Source organism: Pelodiscus sinensis, chromosome 4 (genome assembly GCF_049634645.1).
Source record: "Pelodiscus sinensis isolate JC-2024 chromosome 4, ASM4963464v1, whole genome shotgun sequence".
Classification (NCBI taxonomy): Eukaryota; Metazoa; Chordata; order Testudines; family Trionychidae; genus Pelodiscus; species Pelodiscus sinensis.
In genome coordinates, this window is record NC_134714.1 from 84,648,752 (window position 1) to 84,669,893 (window position 21,142).

The 21,142-nt window shown below is 48.3% G+C and overlaps 1 protein-coding gene across 2 annotated transcripts in view; it reads right to left on the minus strand.

Annotated features, from left to right (window-relative positions):
• Window positions 1-20,443, minus strand: part of LRP4 (LDL receptor related protein 4) — a 127,290-nt gene extending 106,847 nt beyond the window's left edge. Inside the window, exon 1 of one of the 2 annotated variants that reach the window (XM_006135340.4) lies at window positions 19,968-20,442. In XM_006135340.4, the coding sequence (XP_006135402.2) occupies window positions 19,968-20,175 (208 nt within the window). In that variant the 5' untranslated portion in view covers window positions 20,176-20,442. Of the gene's footprint in view, window positions 1-19,967 lie in introns of both variants that reach the window. The other variant, XM_006135341.4, reaches the window with a different exon arrangement.
• Between the last annotated feature and the right edge of the window lie 699 nt (window positions 20,444-21,142).

Sequence of the window (21,142 nt, forward strand, 5' to 3'; positions counted from 1 at the left end):
TGGGTCTACTGTTTCTTCAAAGTTCTTTTGCATCCTCTTATTGTAGGCCAGGCAGTTTCAAAAGCCAGATGAAGACAAAAGCTGATTGTTTCCCATTGCTTAAACCAGAGGTGGGGAACCCAAGGTCCGGGGGCTGCATATGGCCCCTGGCTTGCCTGGATCTGGCCCCCGGCTTGCCTGGATCTGGCCCCCGAAGCTCAGGGCTCCCCACCAATAGCATTGGGAAGCCTGCAATGGCACTTCAGCCCCTCCACTATCCCCCACAGGGCTGGAGCACACAAAATCTACTAGTTCAGGCCCCCCCCCAGGCTCTCATGTGTGAGGAGAGTGTCTTTCTTCTTCGCAGTCGGGGACCACATCAGTGACGGATTGGGGTTTTTTTTGCTTCTTACTTGTGCGCAGCCCATAACTGATTTTTCCATTTTTCCGTGTGTTTCTCCTGACCCTAAAAAGGTTCCTCACCCTTAAACAAAAGCTTAAACAGTGCTTTCTCCCAGGGCAAGTACAGGATCTTTCAAAAAAAGGGGTTTATTTTCAATCAATCCCCATCTAAACAGCTGTTTTTCTTTCGAAAAGCCCTGTTTCTAAAAAAATGTGGCTGCCATTATGCAAATGAAGCTTGGGAAATTTAAATCCTGGCTTCATTTGCAATTTTGAAGTGTCTAATCTACATCCCTTTTTCGAGAAAGGGATGTAGTTTAGACACAGCCTAAGTTTCAGGGAACCAGTAATGGCCCTCATTAGCACATTCAGAATTATAAACAGTTTCACGCTTCATATATCTAACTTCACATACAAGAATAACACATGCACAAAAATAGGATATACATATTAAACAGATTGTAATATTAATATCTGAATTATGCATATGCATATTCACAAGACAATTTCCATAAGGCATACAGGGCACCACAAGGCCTAACACTTGGGAGTCCACAAACAACAGTTTAGCCTCCACACTCAATTTCCTGCCCATCCAATGATCAGAGCCATTACAGCCAGAAAAGAGACGTAAACAACCAGCTGAATTCACAGACAGGATGCCCAATTACTGGTAATTAATGCCAATACAATTAATGAATATAACTGGTGGAAAACAAGGAAATATAAGGATCCTCAGGAATTCTGAGAGGAATAGGAGAATGCCATCAACAGGATAGCACATTTTTCTCCTTCCTATATATAAGTATTAGTGAAAGGCCAATACTTTAATTGCCCAATCCTTCCAGGTTAAGATTGAGACACACTGTCAAATGAGGAAGTTCACATGGTCACTATGGCTGTGTCTAAACTTTTCCGTTAAAAGCATTTCCGGAAAATCATGCCAGTCTAGATGTAGTCTTCATGTATTCTAGAGATAAAGAGAATAGTTCTCAACAAAGTCAGCCTGGCACCTAAACCAATAAAAAAAAATCACTTTTTAAAAATTTGGAAACAGACATCAGGTACCTCGTAGGGAAATGAGACTAGTGCTCCCATCACCGGGTCCCAAACCAAGAGACTTGTGCTATTCTAGATATGCATTTTTTAAATAACTCAATCACAACCTACATTGCCTTAAAACCCAGTTGTGGTGGTGCTCCAGCTAGACTTTGTTAGCAATCAGTCACACAAGCCATTTGCAAATGAATTCCATAATTACTTGAGCAGCAACAGTAAGGTATGAGGCTCGGCAACTGAAGAGATAAAACCCCAACCCCATACCCAGTAGCCTCCAAATAACCCCCTTTGAAGATAATACAGTATAGTAGACTTTTTTAAGTGTAACTAACAAGGGGACACCAGGGTGGATATCCAAGCCCACCGATATCATAGGATGGGGGAGAGCAGAGGTGTGATTCATAATCTGCTACTGGTCACTTCTCTTAGTGCTCCTGAAATAAATGGGAACTTAAAGGAAGGCAGACAGGTTATCATTACAGTAAGCTGGGAATATTATTAAGGGAAACAGGTTTAGCTTTGAAGGATATATGAAATTTCCTTAAAAGAAGGAAAACGCTTTGGACAAACCAGAAAACAATGGACCTGGGGAAGGTAGGGAGGAGCCACTACAGTGACAAGAATAACACCTCCAGTATAACTCTCATCAAAATCTCCCCTCACAAACAGACTCAGACTGTGTCAGAATTTGTACCCCCATCCCACTAAACTTCATTCAAAGATACTTTATTGGCAAGACAAGCTATACTTTATTGGCAAGACAAGCTATACAAGTGCTGCCCACTTGTAAAAGACAGTACATTGGGATTCTGTCAAGAAACAGATTCAATACACGGAGCATCTGACCAGGTCAATGCTCCAGAGTGTTTGGGGTTTTGCAGACAGGAGGCTACATAACATGATGCCATTGATTCTGACTCCATTAGAATGTGATGTGGAAACACTGTTCAGAACACAGTCTAGGGGGAAATCTTATTTCTCATAAAGTAAGGAGAAATAACTCCTTACTCTCTCACTCATGCTACTCATTTTGAACACATGAATAGAAAATCTCTCTCCATCTCAGTCTCTTTGTCACTTCAGCACTACAATCATTTTTTGTTAGGTTTATGAAGCTTTCCTCCAGCGGTAATGAACAATTTTAGGGCGGGGTGCTAAGCTGCACCCCCTGTTTGCCTTACCCCATCCACGCCCCTCACTGCCCCAGGCAGGAGCCACAGCAAGGGCAGCTGCAGTGCCTTGGGTATGGGGCCAATGGCTGGGATCCTAGGGCCTGCAGCAGAGCTGCAGGGACCCTGGGCAGCAGAAGAGTCCCCAGTAGCTGGGACCCCCAAAAGTAGCAGGGCAAGTGGCCATGACCTTCTGAAGCTGGTGGTCAGAACCCTGGGTGGCAGCAGGCCCCACGGGTGCAGGCTTGTGGCTGGGGCCCTGTTAAGGAGCGCAAAATCTGGGGAGTACTGCAGCACCCCCTGCACCACTGCTTCTTGCACCTATGTTTCCTTCAGCTTCCAATTCTAATTTACAATGGCCAGTTCTGTATTTGGTGAGAGAACTGCCTTTGCTGTGCACGTTCCTCTGTACTGAAGTTTCTCCCAGCATGATTTTTGTATAAGAATTTGTCACAGCCTAGTTGGCTATTGGTTTTGATCTGTTCCTCACAGCTGGGGTAGGTTTAGTCTAGAGTCTTATTAAGCATCATATGATTTTGAAAGAAGTTGCTTGCTCCATTGACCTGGAGGGGAGTGCTAAATCCCAGGTGTGATGTTTATATAAGAGGAGTGGATTACTTTTTCATTTCATTTGAGTTTGCAGTTCTCAAGCATTTTTAGGGGGAGGGAGTATTCACTGCTTTGGCTGAGTCAGTACAAATCTCTTTATGCAATCATCAGGAAGAGGAATCATCCCAGTTCTGTTCTGCAGCAATTGATGCTAAAATTCTGATGTGCATACACTGTTTCCCTCCAGAACTATAAGTATAAAAGTTTGCCCCAATTACCATAAAGATGGCCTCCCCAGACTTCACTCTTAGACAAGGTTGAATTATACCATCAAATAGCTATAGCAGGATTATCAGTATGTTGTATTCATAGAGGTATTCCTTTTGAGGCTCAGAGGACCTTCTTTCCCTAGAAATACTTTAACAGCCAGTTTGAAACTCCCTACCACATTTGTTTTAAAGCCCTGGAATTTAGGATGCAGAGCGTGTAGCTATGACATTATTTGAGTTTGTTTTGGGCTTTTTCTCAAAAATATCATTTTTCTCTTTTCCAGGTTAGCCTTTAGGACCCATCCACTGAAGTATGTTTCTAGCAAAGTTAGGTGTGAGTTAGCAACTGTCACAGTCATTTAATATTTCTCCTCTGCTCAGAGGCTGCTTTGCTACAAGAGGTAAGTCATGCTATACATACTGATGCTGTTATCCCACTGATTCCCCTTCCTTGCTTGAAAATTTGTTTACACGTTGTTTATCTTTATCCTGCATTTGATGGATTGGTACATGGATTTAGCTGTGCCATGATTTCCAGGCAGTTTCCTTCTGTAGCATGGTAAAGCTTAGCCCTGGGAGCCACACTGAGTCAAACAGTTTTTTTTAAAGTTGAGATAGCCAGCAAATATTTCCCATCGCTGTGATTCCCCACTACCACGCACACATATCTGTTAGTGAGCATCTAAAACATAAAAGATGAGGTCAAGGTTCACTTCTCAGCAAGAAAGCTCCTGAGCTTTCGGTTGCCCTCCCACAGCACTAGCATCACTGATGCTATCTATGCATTGCCCCATCAGAACCAGCTAATACCAGAGGAGTGTGTTCCCAAGTAATTATCATTTTTTGTGGTGGCTTTACCCTAATCTTACAAACACTCCAGCCTCTGATATCTGAGAGCCATATAGATGAAAGCCTTGGAGTATTATGGCTGGATATAGAACCATTCAAATTGGTAGGAGTAGAGAGTAAACATTTGCTAGAGAAAGGGTAAGGAAGGAGCAGCACCCTGAGCTAGAGCAAATCCCCAAATAGCAGAAAGAATGAACACACACACAGACAAGCAGAAAATAGCAGCCGAATGAAAAACCTCTCCCATGCACTACACTGCCAAGACCAGCTCTTGCTCCTCTCTTTCCTCAAGTGCAAGCTCTTCTCACCACCAAACCCTGTTTTGTTCGCAATATGGAGCAGGGAGACCAACAACTGGCTCCAGTAAAAGACTGACCCTTTTAGGTGACTGTCCTGCTACCAGTAGAGTGAATATTGTTTGTTTGGAGAGTTTGTTCCATGAGCAGATCACTGCGGGTGCATCTACACTGCAGGTGCATCTACACTGCACCCTTAACTCGAAATAAGCTATGCAATTTGAGCTATACAAATTATGTAGCTTATTTCAAGTTAATTTCAAAATAGCTAGTTAGAAATTTGGCGTTGTCTACACAGTACCAAATTTCGAAATAAACTGCTATTCCAAAACACCCCTTACTCCTCATGGAATGAGGTTTACTGGGACATCGGAATAGTTATTTTCGAAATAACGAGCACGCTGTCAAGACGCAAACAGCAACTGTGACTCCTGGGCACCGTCAGCTCTCACCAAACCAAAAGAATTAATAGAACTGGAGACTGAAGCTTGGAGAGCAGGTGCATATCTCTGCTGCATATTCACTCACACACACACTGCTGCCTATGGGCACTGCTCTGGGTGCTGCATGGGTACAAAGATGCATTCTCTGCCCAGCTCTGTCACTTTTTCCTTTAAAGCAGCAGCACGCAAACTGTGAGTAAGGACCCAACAGGATTGCAATGCCATGCAATGGCTACGTGAGGGCTGGCTTAGACTTGCTGGGGCCCAGTGCCCAAGCCAAAGCCCAAGTCCCACTACCTAGGGATAAGCTGAATAAAGCTTCAGCTCTGAGTGGCAGGCCTCAGGTTACAGGCTTCTTGCCTGCGGCTAAAGCCCCTAAGCTTTAGCTTAACCTCCTCACTTTACCCAGGCTGATGGGGCTCAGAGTGTGCCCCGCTATCCAGGCCTCAGGACTCGGGTGGGCTCAGACTTCAATTTTCTCCATATTGGGTTGTGTAGTAATTGTTATTAGCAGAAGGGTGCAGTAAAGTCTGAGACACCCCCCCCCCCCCGCTTTAAAGTGTTGCTGAAATGAGCTCTTTCCCTCCATCCCTCAGTTAGCATCATCTCAGTCACCTTTCATCTTGCAATCGCTTCTTTTTCCTCCCTGACTCCAACCTCGCTCCCACATAGTACTTCAACATGCTGTAGATAAACCACCTTCTCCTTCTGCCACTCAAAGCCTTTTACTCCTAAGGTTGGCACACCTTGACCGACTCCCCACATTAGTCCTCATCATGCTCAAGCTTCTGGCCCTCACTTTCGAGATTGCATATATTCTAGCCTCTGCCTACCTCTCCACTCTCGTTCCCACCTAGGAGTCTTCTCATTGCTTAAGCTGCACCTTAACCTGCTTCCTAACAAAAACTCTCCATCTCTCCACTCCCACTCTCAGCTTTGTACCATCTTCCATGGAGCCTTCTACTAGAAATGTTTGATATCAGGTACTTGAATAGTCATATAACCGCATGAAATCTTGCAGGTTACACAATTATTTGATAGTCCCCAGGGGAGGGAATCAGTGCGTTCCCAGCCCCACTCTCGGGGAACCTCCCATCATCCCACGTTGCTGCCTCTTTAAAAACCAGCTCCCACCCAGACTGGCTGCTTGCTACCCTGTGCTGCTGCCTCTGATACAGAGGCAGCAGCATGGGATGGCAGCAGCCCCTGTGTGTAGGGGTCCAAGTTCCCTGTGGACAGAGGCTGGTCCAGCAGTAGTCTCTGTCCACAGGGAGCTCAGATTCCCCTCAGACAGGGGCTGCTGTTAGGAACCAACCTCTGTCTGCAGCAGGCCCAGGTTCACTATGGACAGAGGCTGCCAATCCCAGTTCCATTCTGAACACCAGGTTTTGAGTATGTGTGAGGAAGTAAAATAAACTGACTCTTCCAGGGTGTGTCTAGACTACATTGCTCCGTCGACGGAGCCATGTAAATTAGTTTATTCGGAATAGTCAAAGAAGCGGGGATTTAAATAATCCCCGCTTCATTAAAATAAACATGGCCACCGTGCTGTGCCGACAATCAGCTGATTCGACACAGGGCAGCAGTCTAGACGCAGATCTGTCGGATGGGGAAGCCTTTGCCGACCAATCCTATAAACCTCGTTTCATGAGGCATAAGGGATCAGTCGGCAAAGGCTTCCCCAGCCAACAGATCCGCATCTAGACTGCCACGCTGTGTCGGATCAGCTGACTGTCAGTACAGCATGGCGGCCATGTTTATTTTAATGAAGCAGGAATTATTTAAATCCCCGCTTCTTTTGATTATTCCGAATAAACTAATTTACGTGGCTCCGTCGACGGAGCCATGTAGTCCAGACACATCCCCAAAGACAAAAGTAGGTTTCCTGGCAGAAGGCAGTTTCCCCTACAAGAGGAGATGACATGACTAGGGAAAGAAGGGTGATGGATGCTATGTCTACACTGGAAAGGTTTGGCAATGAAAGTGCTGTCGATATGCAAAAGTTGCCAAAACTGAAAACTCGCCAAACCTATTTTTCTATCACCCAGGGTCGACTTATCATGGCCACACTGCTCTTTCTGTGAACAGAGGAGCTAACAAAGCAATGTGGGTAAGCATCCCATAGTGCCTGGCGTCACCATCAGTCTCTAAGAACTATGGGAATGTGCAACATAGCACTAGGCATTTTGGGAATGTGAAAAACATCCCATCAGCCACCTATTTGTTTTCTAGCCCTCCCCAAAGCTTCTGGCTTACTTTCATGCCACTTGAATGACAGTCCTGTCTACTAACTCCAGCATCTGCTGTGAGAAATCATGGATCCCAGACTTCTCTCCCATGTTGTGTTCAAATGTGCTTAGGACATTGCAGCAGAGCCACTTCTGTACTTAAGAGCAGAGGAGGAAGACTCGGATGCAGATGACAATATGAGTGACAGGGACAGCAGCAAAATGACATTGTATTGGGCTGTCACACAGCATTGCTTTTGGGATAGGGAAGCCAGCACTGACTGGTGGGATCACATCGTCATGTAGGTGTGGGTTAAAGACCAGTGGCTACAGAACTCTAGGATGTGAAAAGCAACTTTCCCGGAGCTGTGTGCTAAGCTGGCCCCTGAACTGTGGCACAAGGACACCCGAATAAGAGCGCCTCTCTCAGCAGAGAAGCGTGTTGCCACTGCTTTGTGGAAGCTCGCAACTCCTGATTGCTACTGTTCATATGAAGTCAGTTTGAAGTGGGGAAGCCTACTGTCCAGGCAGCACTTCTACAAGTGTGTACAGCAGGAAATTGTATTTTGCTGTGTAGTACAGCGACTCTGGGAAATGTGGATGACGTAGTTACTGACTTTGCTGATATAGGCTTGTCATGGAGTGTGGGGAACCATCGGGCCCTGCACCCTCATCCACGACTCTCAGCCAGCAGGAAGAACAGAAGGTTTATTGGTTCACAGGGATACAGCACAGCACAGACTTGCTATAGGAACCAGGAGCAGTCACTACAATCCATCTTCCAGATGGGAGGGGGCCCCAAAACTGGGGCTCTGGGCTCCCTCTCTGCCCCCTAAGCCAGCTGAGACTAACACACTCACAACCAGCCCCAGCCCTGCAGGCAGCCCCTCCTCCTCCTTTGTCCAGCTCCCTGGGCAAAAGGTGTTACCTGATTGCGTCTCCCACCTATGCTCAGATTACAAGAGAGTCTGAGCCACTGTGTATGTGCTGGGCTGGGCAGCCTGGGGTAGGGATGTGAACGACTATTCGACTATCCGATAAGCAAATGCTTATTGGATAGTCAAGTCGACTAGTCGCTCTCTCCCTCCCCTCCCCGCTGCCTCTATCAGAAAGAGGCAGGAAGGTGGGGGGAAGAAGAGGGGAAACTTCAAAGTGGCTGTGCTATGTGGAGCCTGGAGTCAGTGGGGGAGTCCTCAGCTGATACCAGGCTCCATGGGGCACTGCCGCTTTGAAATGCCATGAGAAGCCTGATGCCAGGCTCCCCGAGGCATTTCAAAACGGCAATGCCACACGGAGCCCAGGGTCAGCGTGAGAGTAAGGGTGAAGCATTTGCCCATGGGTGGATGTAACAGGGTGTCTGCAGTTCACTGACCCTTTAAGGGTTAAAACTCAGCCCTGGGAGAGGACTGGAGCCAGGATCTGTGGCAGATAATAGCCAATTAGGGCCTGTGACAGCCTGTCACTGGTCGGGGGGCGGGGCGGCCAGAGCCCCGGTCCCCAGGAGGCTGACGCCGGGGAACCGGCTCTCCGGTGTTCCCCCAGCTCAAGCAGGAGGCGGCGGCGGGCGGGGGAACTCCCCCCGCGCCTGCGCCGGCTGCGCCGTTTCGACTCCTTCCCCGCGTCCCCGGACGGCGGGGGCGGGGGAGGGGGCGGATCAGCTGGGCGGCGGGGCGCTGCACGGCGGCGTGCCCGGAAGGGGCGGAGCCCCAGGGTGCGGCTAATACGGCGGGCCAGCTCAAAAGGGCTGGCCGCCGGCGGAGAAGGAGGCAGGCTCCCGGCAGGAGCACAGGAGCCGAGCCGGAGGCAGGACGGAGCCCGGGCGGCATACCCCGCGGCTGCCAGCCCGGCGCTGGGCCCGAGGTCTTCGGGACAGCCACTGCCCCTGGCGGTCCCTCAGCCCATCGGCAGACAGGGGGCGTACCCCACCGCGTCGCGCACAACAGGAGCGGGACGCACGGAGGCGGAACGGCGCCCCAGAGCAATCCCCTGAGGCTACATCGGGAAGTGAGACACCACGAGACCCCGAACCAGGGTAGGTGTGAACGCGGCGGGCCCGATTGGCGGGCGCCGCCCGGAGGGAGGAAGGAGTCCGGGGCAGGGCGCTTTTGGCGACCGTGGGTGGACGAGTTGCGGAGGGATTAGCTCCCTCGTCCACCGCGTCGGGGCATTAGCAAGCCCCGACGCCTAGGGCCCCGGGCTGGGACCCGGAGAGAGGGTGGGACCGGGTCCCCCTCCCTCCCCGAAGGGAGCATCCCACTCCCCGCGGCCTGAACAGAGAGCCGTTGTAAGTCACAACCCCGCAAGGGGAAACTCTGAACCAGGGGCCTGCTGCCCCACCCCGCATAGACGGGTGACTATCGCTGGGTTCGCTGACCCCCCCTTCCTCCTGGGAGGGGGTGATCGCACCCATTACCGGGAGTTCCCCGTTGCGGGCCCTGGGGCCAAATAGGCACTAAGAGGGGGCACGAGGGTTCGCTGACCCCCCCTCTTGGTCCAAGATCGCACCCGAAACCCCCACACGGCCCAGCAGCAGGCTGTATAAATAAAGGCTCCTGGAAAGGAGGAAAGACTCTGACTCACTCTTGCTCCACCTGTAAAGCAGGAGGGGCCTAGCTGCCAGGGAAGTTAGATGCTTCCTGACTTGGAGCAGGGCTAGGGAAAGGCAGGCAGAGCTGGCTAAGCTCTGGCCAGGCAAGCTTCCAGGCTGCAGGACCTGAAGCAAGGCTGGAGGCTTCTAGTGCTGCAGGGAGGCAGCCAGAGCAGCAGATCCACACCCCCTTGCCAATGAGTGGCTGTTTCAGACTGCAGTTTGCCCCTAAGGTAAGGGGGACGACTGGCAGCAGGTCACTGAGGCAAGGTGGGTATAAGGGATGGGGGGGGTGGATTCCTCAAGGAGAGGACCTCAGAGTCTGGGGTCAGCGTGGCAGGGCAGCAGTACCCAGAGGGGAGGATGCAGTGGTCTGGGAGGGATGGGAGTTCTAACACAAAGTGGTGGAGAATAAAAGTAACAGCAGGCGAGACACTGGCCAGAAGGGGGCGCTCAGCACTCAATGATGCTAATTCCCAAGTGACCACCAGGAGGCACCATGGCAGTAAGTCCTGCTGTGTGTCAGTAGAACAATGGGACACAGAGTCTGGACACAGAGTTTGAACAGCCAGACACTTGTTCTGTTAGAGAAGTCCATGGGGTAGGCACAATATCAGGGAGGCACTGAGGAACCACTTTGACAATGAGGGGCACTGATATTTGTGTGTTGGGGTTGCTTCCCTGCCTCATCCCACCACTCATCCTGAGCGAGGCAATTCCATGCAACCAAGGTATATTACAGGTCTCCTCAAGGGCCAGAGTGATTAGTGTGGGTTGTCTCTCACAAAATAAACTCATGGAAACCTACATCACATTTGTTTTTATTGATGTCTTTCAATCAGGATGCTTGGTGGTAAGGGACAGTAAGAGTTATTGGAAAAGCTCATAATGGTGTTAATGTCCAGAAAACATAACCCAATTGTGAAAATGAGTATAGGGGCATAGGAGTATGGTTGCTGTGAAAAGAAGTCTGCATGTGCAGCTATGGAGGCCTTTGGTTCTGTTCACTCTGTATTTTGATAAGACACTTCTGCATCTCATTTTGGACTTCCATGAGCTTTAGCATGTCCTCAGTGGCTTCTGTTCTGACTTGCATCTTCTTTGCTCCTTTTTCGCTGTTTGAAGCATTGAATGCCACAACACATCCTTGACCAGATCCTCCCTTGTCCTCTGAAGTTTTTTCCTTAGTTGACAGAGTCCATCTGAGGGAGAACGTGCCTGACTTCTCAAGGTCTGGTCTGGAAAAGTAACCATTAACAATAGAGTGACTGTACTTTTCCATCTAAAGATTGTAACATTTCACTAACATGCATGTCTCTGAACAAAACTGGCCACTTTTCTTGTTACCTTAGAGGCAAAAACAGATCTCTCCAGACACTCTGATCATTAAAGTGGAGGATGGGAAAAAAGGAGGGTTGGGCATAGGTCCCCAAGAAAGTATACTGGGCACTTGGTGCAGCAGGTGTAATAAACCTGCACTTATCCAAAGAATGCCTGGGCCGAAGAGTAACAGGCAAACCTTGACTGAGCATCTGGATTCCCCCACTCCTTATGCAACCAAACTCTGTACCACCTTGGTTCTGGCAGCATAGTCTGAGGAATGGTTTGAGAGAATGTTGTACCACCACGAGGGAGGAGAGGGGAGAATGGCAGCCTTGCCATGGAAGCTGCATGAGAAAATCAGGCAAAGCTTCGACACCATCTCCCGGCAAGAGGCTATTGATATCTCTGTGTACATCAATGCTCTGTTTGGACAGAACGCAGACCCAGGCAGGGCTTAGTCAGCTCACAGAAATAAAGCTTCCGGTCGCCCCGCGCTGCTACCAGCCCCACTCCTGCAAGCTGCAAGAGCAGCTTCCCGTGCCGCCACCTCCCACCGCACCCCCCTCAGCCCTGTACTAGAGCAACTTACTGCCCTATTGGCTGCCGCCCACACTGCCCCCCTGTCTGCACAGCAACTTATCCTGCAACTCTTCCCTTGCTTCACGATCCATGTCCAGTTGCTGAGAGTCCTCACAAGCCTTGGGACTTCAGAACAATTCCTTGCTGCCTGACGTATAAGTTGTCACTGGATTGAGCCCACCGTCTCATCTGCTTCTGTCTCCGGGCTAATTCCTGTCTCTGATGTGTGCTATGGGAAGTATCCACATTTTCTTTGGGTGTAGACATGGGGCCCGCACCCAGGATTGCATCCACTTCTTTATAAAAACGGCATGTTTTGGGAGTAGTACCAGACTGGCTGTATGCCTCCTCCGCTTTCTTGTACGACTGCTGGGGTTCCTTTATCTTGGCTCTGCATTGTAGGGTTTCTCACACAGGGCTCAAGAAATGTAACCATACGTGTCCCAGTTCCTACAGGTCACTTGCAGATGCAATTGCACCAATGCTTCACCCTACTCACTGATAAAATCCAAAAGCTCTGGGGTGCTTCAAGGAGGCGAGCGTCTTGAGCAACAGCCACTCCTGTTTCCTTGAGAAGAGACTCTGAGGACCAGTACACAATGAGCCAGAACCAGGAAATGGATTTTAAAGTTCCAGGGGTTTGCAGATGGTTGGGCACATTTGTTTACCCGTTTACGTGACTGCAGAGAAGCAGAGTTCAAAGCACTGGCCAGAGTGGCTAATCGGGCATTGTGGGAAACCTACTGGAATTCAATAAACTTGACAAAAAGCCTACTGTAGTACATGCTACATCACTATCAACAATAAAGGGAGGGGCAGAGACAAAAGTCTCCTGTCAAGGTCAAAGTTTTGTCACCAAAAACTGGCCTTTTGTCACACCACAAAGTGAACGCCAGCGCCTCTTGTACATTTCAAAGGGAGAAGCACAGGGGGAAACCCACACCAGTGGGGACCAAAGCAAAAATAGTTTCCAGCTGTGCCTCTTGCTTTGAAATGTACAAGAGCACAGGGCTCCCCTGCCTTTCAAATGTACTGGGGGGGGGCGTTTGTTCATTCAAAGGCAGAGGAGCAGTAGGATAGCGAGCACCCCCTTATAGACTAATCAAATAGTCAATGGAAATTCCATCAACTACTCAGTTGATTAATCAAAATTTAACATCCCTACACTGGACTTATTTAAATAAGGTTTTTCTCCCTTGTGCCTCTCCAACTCCCAGCAGCAGGACTGCAGCAATCACTTTTCCTTCTAAAAAGTAACCACTCACTTTTTCCTGCTTTCCAGAAGAAGCATGGCAGAAACACCCAGCGTGATATGTTATGCAGCACTTTTGTGCACCTGCCTCTTGGCCAGTTGGGAAATGTTTCTTCTGAAGTCTCTTGTTTCCAGTGGGGAGAAGGCGACGAGGTTGCCCAAGTATCTAACCCCGCAGGATGCCTGCAGTGCCAGAGCAAGGCAAACTCAAGCCATCTCCAGCCACTACTATGCCAACAGAGCCCGCTCTGCGCCCCAGCACTGCTCCCCACCTCTGGGATATGTTGTACCCCAGGCAGATCCCAGTTTTGGACTTGCTCAGTATTCCACTCCACTACACATAGGTGAAGGGAGAGCTGACAGGCCAACTCAGGGCTCTCTTCAAGTCACAATCAGACCTTCCATTAGGTTGGCTCCTAGCTCCCCTCCCCCTTCCAACCTGGAACTGTCCTTGAGTTTGAAAAGGCCCTATTAAACATTTTTCAGAGGGCCTTACTTACAGAAGCCCTTAGATTACTTTGATGGATGCTGGGATTAAAGCAGTTGATTTCTAAGTACAGGGAAATAATGGAGTTTGTTCTAATGGGTTTAAGAGATGCCCGGGGGCAACAAGGAGGTTTGCTTCTCTGTAAATCAAAAACACAGAAGACCAGAAAATGGAGTCAAACAACTGAACTCCAGGAAGCGGGGAAATCAGGTCCAATTTAACTGTGGCTCTTGGTTACAGCCAACTTCAGGCTGCTTGGAAAAACAACACACATACTACATCACTGGCACAAACTTAGCCAGAGGAAAACAAAGAAACAACAGGGGTCAGAGTGGGGGAGGCAAGTAGAAGGAGGCACAACCTCCCCCCCACCACTACAGAGTAGGATCAATTATCCGTGAATACTAACAAGATTTCTGATTAAAGAACTGCTGCAATGCAATAAGGACAGAAAGCTCCAGTAGCTGGGAGGGGCTGTCAGGCAGTTACAAAGGACACAGAAAATTATGCCCTGCTTGGGCATGCTAAGGAAGGGCCTTCACTAGTAACCAGGAGAGGGGTCTCCAATGCCGACAGTCCCAGTAATTTTTCATTGCTGATATCTTTAACCTCAAGACTCAGTCAATTGTCATAGCACCTGGATAGAATTTGGTTTAATGCTAGCTTATTGCCTCAGCAGAGCTTCTGGCAGAGGCTTGTTCCACAAAACATCTTATTACCTCAGGTCAGTAAGGAATCAAAAATAATCCACCGCATAACTCATGGTGTGAGATACAGAAGTGATACATCAGTGAGCTTCCCTGAGGTGTCGGAGTATTTTGGGAGCAAAAGCATACTGTGTTTGGTCATATCTATTTATAATCTAACCAGATTGCACTTTACAATCCACACACTTAACACAAATATACACTAATAACCGTTAAATGAACACCATTAAACTGTGGATCTTCTGGTTAACCATAAACCCACATAATCAAATATCTGAGCACTACCAGCCCAACATGAAACAGAAATTCAAAATCTCCAATACAATTTATCAGAATCCTAAGATTGCACTCTCTTTTAAACCTCTTGGGCAGGCCTGTGTTTGCCCTGTCACACCATGTCCCATTTAAAAGTCAGGCTCATGTCAGTTTGAAAACCCTGATGTTGCTAGAAATTAATCACTAAGATATGGAGAATTTCAACCCCCTGAAATATTGCTAGACTAGCAGTACAATTCACAAATTCCATTTCATACTAGTGAAGAGTTTATCAAAATTTCTTTTTATAGCCAGTGCATGGAACCTTCTTCCACCTGGATTTGTAACATTTAAAAAATGTCTATTAAGATCAGAACTAACTCTCTGGGGCTCAAAGCTCTCAGCAGCTACGTAAAAACTGGAGCACCTCAGCATTTATTTTAATAGGTAGTGCTGTGTGGTTAAAATAATATAGCACTGTCCCTGAACCACCAGATTCACAGAATGAATAAACCCACTATCCTATGGGATTGAAAGAATTCTCTGACCTACAAATTCTCTTCATTTTTGCCTTTAATATTGGTATATGCAATTCCTTATGGAAGGGACAAAAAGAAGGGAGTAAAGAAATATTACTGCATCTAGTATCTGGCCAGTGAAAACAACAAAATCCCATAGGAGGATGATCCTAGCATAACAGCTGTGTAAAAAACCAAACTTAAAAAACAACAAATGGTCTGGTAGCACTTTATAGACTAACAAAACATGTAGATGGTATCATGAGCTTTCGTGGGCACAGCCCACTTCTTCAGATGACTGGAGTTATGAATTTAGGATATGCAGACCCAAAATAAATAGGGGAGAAGGAAGAGGAGTGGAAGGAAAAAGAGAAGGGGGCAGGAAACAAGGAGAAGAGGGAATGAAAATATCAAAAGGATATAAATATATCAAAAACCAAAGTCACTGCAAACCCAGCCCTAAGAGCCTAACTATCATGCACATTAAATTCATGGATGACAGCCTCAATTAATGTTCTTTGCAAAGATCTCTGTAAAACACAGACAGCCACTAACTACCACATGCCAGTTAATATGGTGGGTTCTCTGCATGTCAGAACTCCTGTTCTAGATTCTAAAACTAAGTAAAGACAAAACACCTTAAAAAGAAGCTGTCAATTTAAACATTCATGTACCCACACCTGTCTAAAAATATTTTACCTACTACAAGCAATAGCTAAGGAAAAGATAACAGCAAAATGAACAAATTATCCGTTTTTGTAATCTAATTATCTTCTGTAGTGGACAGTCACTTTCAATATAGTCAGGTTCACTGATTGCCCTGTACATTCAGTCAGTATTCCCCTCTTCCAGGGATATTTGGGTATGTCTACACTTCCACCCTAGTTCGAACTAGGGTGGCTAATGTAGGCAATCGAAGTTGCAAATGAAGCCCGGGATTTAAATATCCCGGGCTTCATTTGCATCTTGCCAGGCGCCACCATTTTTAAATCCCCGTTAGCCTAATTCGAACTACCTACTCCGTGCCGTGTGTAGCCGCGGGCACGGAGTCCGCACTAACGGGGATTTAAAAATGGCGGCGCCCTGCAAGATGCAAATGAAGCCCGGGATATTTAAATCCCGGGCTTCATTTGCAACTTCGATTGCCTACCTTAGCCACCCTAGTTCGAACTAGGGTGACAGTGTAGACATACCCTTTTATACTAGTACCTTGCAGGTTTGAGCTGGAAATACAACTGAAGAATGCTTTTCTTTTTAAATTTCCAAGAGGTTGCACGGAAACACTTATCAGGGTTTTGTGAAGCCTTCTTTTTATAGAATCTAGTTTGGGGCCTGAATTGACCAACCATATTCATTTCACCATGGAAATATAAATTTCTTTGGCAATTTTGTTGCTGGCAGAAGTACATAAAAATAGACCCCCATTGTTCTTTTTGCAGCACCTAGTCTTCATTTGGAAAGAGCTTGTGGAAGAATTATTTTCATTGTACTTTCAACTTCTTCATTACTCTGACAAAAAAGAAGCAAATCAGTGTCTTACACAAGGCTTTTTTAAACAGATTTCCTTGCCTCGGGAAGGTCACCTCATAACCGCTAGTGCCAAGTAATGGGATCAACAGGAATCCTGTGGACACTCAGCACACCCTATGAGTGAGATAGATAGGTAGAGTAGTTAATGTTCAGTAACTTTCTCATGATCACACAAGTCAGTAGCAGAGCCAAAATCAGAACCCAGGGATCCTGACGCCCACGCTTGTGTCCAGACTAGGGATTTTAAATATCGGTTAATTGAATAGTCAAGTAACCTCATGAATTCTTATTAGTTACTTGACTATTCTACAGTTCCTGGGGGTGGGGCGGGGCAGGCAGGCAGCCAGTGTGCTCGGGCCCCACTCCCAAGGAGCCTCCTGCCACTACGTGTTGCTGTCTCTGTATCAGAGGCAGCAGCATGGAGTGCCAGGTGGAGCTGGTCCATGAGGGAGATGCTGCCTGTCACCCCATGCTGCTGTCTCTGATACAGTTCTGGTGCTGTTAGAACTGAGGCAGGCTGCCTGCCTGCCTGGCTCCTAATGCACTTTAAATGCAGAGCCACAGAGGGGTAGGTCCTGGACCCAGCACAAGCAAGGACCGAGCCAGGCTGCTGGCCAGCCTGCTAAAAATTTACTGACAAGTGCAGAGGGGGGAATGCGTGTAGTCTATAGCATTAACCTATATGCTTTTTCTTATCGGTTAACCAGTTAATCGGCTACACTATTACATCTCTAGTCCAGACCACACTTCATCTAAGGGAAAGTTTCGTTTTAGTTTGGGACTCTAAAAATATTACCAGTGGGTGGATTTGGGAAGTAAACAATTTTAAATAAAGATGTTATTTTATTTGCAAAAAGCCCAAAGATAAACCCAGAGGCACAACATGCAGAAAGATTCTGTGACCTTGCTGACAAACTCAAATAGACCATCACTCCATCAGACTTTTCCTTTCCCACCAATACTATCAGCATCTGACATTAATTTGCAAACTAGCATCTCTCCCTGGACATTAACTTGCAAGGTGTCTCTCATTTGAACCAAACATACCCACACACACTTCTTTGGCACAAACTTCCCAACCTTCCACAGCCACTGGCCATTAAAAGCAGGTCAAAGTTCAATATGACGTGTCTGTTGTTTGGATAAGAGCCCCTCTTCCTGTCCCCGAGCTGAGACACAGCAGTAAATGTGCTGTTTTAACTGCAGTTGTACTTTTAACTGTGTGTCACCTTGAGCACTTTGGGTGTGGCTGCTTTGTAAATTTAATGATTAAAACCTAAGATTGCTCAGATGCAATGCTGGAAAGAGACTGCAGAAGCAGCAGGGCAGACAGACTCTTGAAAATTAGGCATTTGCTCCTTTCCAGATGCCTTTCCAAAAAAAGGGGGGGATATTTGGGAATTATTACCTTATTGAAATAAATCTGGTCTATATTCATACAGTAAAGAAAAGAAGATACAATTTCATAAAGCTACAGTTGATACAACCATCATAAACTCCAGCATTTACCGACATAGGGAGATGCAGAAATGAACACTGTCACGGAAACTCCAGTATAGATGCTACTTTGTACAGAAACAAACCGTCATAAAAAACTTCCCATGGGTATCAGCATACTATCAAAGTACTACTGTTTAGACCATCAAATAAAAGAAATGACCTGCACTTTACAGTGAAAGTTCTCCCCACCCTCTTTAACAGCCAATACACATTAACCAGGAGAACCTAGGTAACAGTCAAAATAAAATTACATCCAATGTTATACCTACACAAATCTCTATGGTTAAGATTCTTTCCACTCCTGCTGGATTCCAATTAAACACCTATATGGAATTTTATCTCCTCTAGTTATTATTACAAGATTATCTGAGATGCAAAGCTACAGCCCTGTTCACCTAGCCATTTTCTTTCTTTTCAAACCATTTTAACACCTTTTTCAAAACAATATGTAAACACTATTCTTGATAGAAAGGGAATAACCCTGCTTGAAAACTAAACACAACCTGGTTGTACCCCAAGGATAATGCCTTAAGAATGATGGCTATCAGCGCAAAGACTCCCTACAACTTCAACCCATCATCTGAGAAAAATACATGGTAGCAGAGAAATAAGATAAAATGCTTTCCCTCTACCATAGCTTCCAGCTCATAGCATTTAAATTTCCCTCATAAACAGTATTGAAAAATGCTCAGAGGCCCTTTCCTCATCACTAGCACCATACCAAATGTTTTTTAAAATACATGACTGAACAGGGGGAGGAACTAGTCATGAGAATTTTGTCCTGTTCGCTAGACTGGATTTAAACAGAGCAATTAGTTGGACACAAATCTCATGACTAGTTCTCAAGCTGCTCTATAACCTCTTACTGCAGAGGGTGGCATTCCACACACTCAGTTTTGTATTCACTATTTTTAGCACTTCCCCTCTCTTGACACTTTTATCTTGGGAGGGGGGCACCTTAATTCCTTCAAAAGCAGAGAGGGTAAATTAGGAGACGTTTCATCAAAGCAGGACTGTTCCTTTAAGGGGCCGTGTAATAGGATGAGCAGCTACATTCCTGCTCAGGACGGGCTGCTGTCTCAACATGCAGGAGAAGCTGGAAATAACCTGCACACGATACAACCTTCCAGCTCAGAACTCACGCTGTTTGTCTCACAGTCACTCAGAACGCACAGAGCAAAAGAAACAGAGAGCGCAGTAGAAACAAAGGGCTAAATCCATGAAAGACCAAACTTCAGAGAGGAAAAAGGAGGCTGCATGTGCAGCCGAAAGGAAGGGGCCCTTTGGGAAACCATGATCAAGGGAGCGGGGCTCCTTTCCTGTGGCTTTGTGAAGTGCCTGACCCCACTGCTGCAGCATGATCTGCTCGGAAAGTTGCTCAATGATCTTCAGGAATCCCAGGGCTCTCTGCAGACCCTCCCTAGCCCATCTCTGGGACAGGGGAAAGAAGGATGGGGCGAGGACACAGCAGACAAAGCCCCACTGGGGAGAAGGCGACGAGGTTGCCCAGGTATCTTATCCTGCAGGATGCCTGCAGTGCCAGAGCGAGGCAAACTCAAGCCATCTCCAGCCACTACTATGCCAGCAGAGCCCGCTCTGCGCCCCAGCGCCGCTCCCCGCCCCTGGAGATGTTGTACCCCAGGCAGGTGCGGGTACCTGGCACAGCGCTTTTGCGAGGGGCTCACCCTGCGCTCGGGAGGGAAAGGGGCCCCAGAATACGAGCAGCTGCTGAGGGTTCCAGGCACCAGGGGAAGGAGCAGCTGCTGCCCCCGGGTCTCAGCCGGGCGAGACACAACCCACCGCAGCCCGAGAAGCTGGGCACTGGGATCCTGCACCTGCGCTGCCCCGCCAGGGGAGCCCCACACCCCGACAGCGCCAGAGGATCGCGCCTGCCCTCCCCCTCCCCGCCAGGGGCCTTGAGCGCACGGCGGTGCTGGGGAAGGGGGGCTGCCCGGCGAAGAGGCGATCCCGGAGCAAGCGCTTTACCTCGGGCGCAGAGCAGGGCTCCCAGCAACAGCGGCAGGAAGGAGCCCCAGAGCAGCCTCATGCTGGCGGCCCCCACCGCAGCTCCAGCCCTACCCCGGGCTCTGGCGGGGGGAGGCAGAAAGTTCTCCGGGTCGCTCCGCAACAGCCGCTGCTCCTCCTGAGCGCTCGCTGCAGCCCAGGCCGGCCGAGCCCCGCGGGGACCGCGCATCAGAGCTGGGGTGGCTCAGTGGCTCGGTCCCGGCTGCATTCGCTCGTGCAGCTTCCTCCGGCGCCACCGCAGCCGAGGGAGTCCAGGGCTGGGGGCTCGCAGGCTCCCGGCTCAGCCCGCCCCCGGCCCAGGCCCTGCCCCCAGAGGCGGAGCCCGGCCAGGGCAGCCCCAATCAGAGCCCCAGAGCTGCCGCAGTCGGGAAACTTCATAAACTTTCCGAGTCCCCCAGGCACCAGCGAACCCGCGGCAGCCCCACCACCCTGTCTCCAGCCTCCCTCCAGTCACCCAGGAAATGGCGCTGGGGCCGTACCAGCCTCCATCCAAGGCGGGCTCCGGTGTCTCACCCTCCACGTGCGGCCACCGCCAGCATGCCTAGCAGCAGCCTGTTTCCAGCCCAAAGGCAGCTCCTCTCTTCCCACTGGGGCACTTCCCAGCTAGTCCTATTGCCAGCACCAGAGTAGCGGGCTTAGTCTCCAAGACACTCCTCACTACACTGGGGGCAGTCTCCATCCACCCCCATCCTTACAGGGAAGCTCCCAAGTCTCCCCTGCTAAGCCCCATTCCTTAATCCTCATTTCCTCCACCCTTCTGGAGTATCTCCAGTCCCCCACAGATCTCTGGCTAACTAGTTGATTCCTCTTCTCTTTAGTCCTCCAACAGTGCATCCCTCAGGGCACTTCCCATCCTCCAGAGCACTAAGCCCTCTCCATGGTGTGTACTCTGCAGCCCATCCTATTAGATCTTCAACAGAACATCTCTAGATATCACCATCTCTCAGAGACCTATCTATCAGGACAATATGCCAATGCTTTGATATTTCTGCATAGTTTATACTATAGTACTCTTGAATGTTTTATCTGGTCTGTCTTGCAAAATCCTGCACTGTTTCTCTCTGATTTTCCCCTTCTGCATCTCACCAAGTTTTGTGTCATCTATAGGGTGAATACTCCTCTCCATCCCTTCCAAA